Below are 2,046 nucleotides of genomic sequence, written 5' to 3'. Positions count from 1 at the left end.
GGAGGACTTTATTAGTTATATTCGAACACAATAGGTCCCTTTTAAGGAGCAGTAGTACCGGGCATAGACTACTTATAACCTCAATTTTAGTATTCGGTATATACTACGTGCTATACCATTGAAAACAGCTAACTACACAGTATTACATCTATCGCAGAAGGTGCCTATAGCCGTGCTAAGCTATTCCTCAATCACCAGAGGCAGAACCTACTTACGCTCGTTAAGCGTCTCCTTCAAGCAATAAAGAACGAGTAGCAGGATATTAAGTATAAGGAGGCACAGATATTCGCCCGGCCGCAGAACCGGCATCTTCCGGAGCCCCTATTCAAGCTACTAATTCGGCGTATATTCCCGAAGGCGCTTAATCTGCTGGCCAATCAGCTACGGAAGCTCAGGACGAAGGACTACAACGAGCACTATTACTATAGCCAATTTAAACATACAATAGGCTTACCTTATGCCCATTCGCTGGAGCAGCTAACTGTTAATACAGCATAGACGATCCCTCTCGACGATATTCATCCATTTTAGCGTATCAAGACTCCAGCAGTTATAGATCCTATTACAACCCTAAACGACTTCATCCCTCACAAGCGCCGGGGCCGCCCACATACTAGCGATCAGACACCTGCTAGCACTACTACAAGCACACAGAGAGAACCTTCACAGTTTAAAATCGTGCAGCAGGCTAATCAGGCAACTCAGCAGACAGTAAAGCGTAGGAGGAAGGCCACAGCGAAGGCCAGTAACGCGTCTCTCAGCAAGAAGGTAGATAACCTACAGCAGATAATAACTCAATTTATACAATAGCAGCAACAACAACAACACGACGACGAGGAGGTAGTAGAGGAGACAACCAGGAAAGTTACACGCAAGAGAAAGCGTACTACAACTACCCCAGCACGCCCCCGGGCCAAGAAGCAACAGCAGCAGCAGCAGCAGGACGAGCCAATTACCGTCAACAGCAGCAGCAGCAGCAGTAGCAGCGAGGACAGCGAGGACGACTACAACACCATAGAGGAGGATAGAGATACTGCCTTCAGCAGTAGTACGGCACCCTCTGTAAATAGAGAGATGCCAGCACGTAAGGGTCGTAGCACGAGGAAGGCTCGCTACGGTGACTGAACACGTGATAGAGCGGGCAGGCAGAGGAGCGAGCAGCTAGTAGCAGAGGAGGACGCGGGAGCGCTCGCGGGCGCGAAAAAGCGACGTTTGTAACATGTAATAACTTTCCTCTTCGCGTGCCGCGCTGTGACAGTGAGGTTAGAGATATAGAATTTTTTGGTTGATTTTTGGTGCAAAATGAGGGGTGCTGGTTCCTGTTCCCCGCCCGCGCGTCCTCGCGCGGCGTCGCGCGAGCGACTGGCGCGGGCGGGTTGTGCCGAAGGCAACTTTCTGCCGGGTTATTACCTAATTAGGCAGGCGGTGGTGAGGGGGGGGGCTCTACAGCGAGAAGGGGGGGGCACGTTAACTGGAGCCCACTCCTAAAACCCATAAAAAGGCCTTAGCGGAGCCTTACAATCCCACCGAGGTATTAAAAAGCTAATATCACCGATATGTCTAGTACGCCGTTAAAGTCCGCCACGCAGGTCGGTACATTAGAATCGCTCAACAAAACAACTTTGGTTAGTTCAATACGACTATACACGCGCTAATTAAATTACAATGTAATTTATCTTAGGTAATTCATACTATTTTCTCTGCCAAGTCTGTGGCTGTTCGACCTGTGGCTGCCCTCAGCCTAACTATTCCAGACGGACACAGAATTCCCTGGGTGGAGGAACAAAGTCACTATTCCTCAGTCATCTAAATATAGTCGCTTGTAGAATTAGTCTCACCCCACTTCGTAAATTTTAAGTATAGACCATTACACACCCGATAGTAAAGAGGTAATTGTACTAGATAGCAGCTATATAGATACCAAATAACAGTGAATGAAAGTAAAGGTGAATTTTCAGTTAGAACAACAGCTACGAACCAGCCACCTGATTAGTATAACCTAAATTTAAGGCTTCGTGTATTTTCTCAAGTGGCAAATGGTAAAGT

At 47.7% G+C, this 2,046-nt stretch overlaps 1 protein-coding gene across 1 annotated transcript; it reads left to right on the top strand.

Moving 5' to 3' along the window:
• Window positions 1-903: 903 nt before the first annotated feature.
• Window positions 904-1,125, top strand: K452DRAFT_303818 (uncharacterized protein; the record flags this gene model as incomplete). The annotated part of the gene is made up of 1 exon (XM_033542776.1): window positions 904-1,125. A coding segment is annotated over one exon (222 nt), but the record flags the coding sequence as incomplete, so codon positions are not given.
• Between the last annotated feature and the right edge of the window lie 921 nt (window positions 1,126-2,046).

This window comes from Aplosporella prunicola (genome assembly GCF_010093885.1).
Source record: "Aplosporella prunicola CBS 121167 unplaced genomic scaffold K452scaffold_243, whole genome shotgun sequence".
In the NCBI taxonomy this organism is placed as follows: Eukaryota; Fungi; Ascomycota; class Dothideomycetes; order Botryosphaeriales; family Aplosporellaceae; genus Aplosporella; species Aplosporella prunicola.
This window is presented reverse-complemented; position numbering and strand designations above follow the sequence as displayed.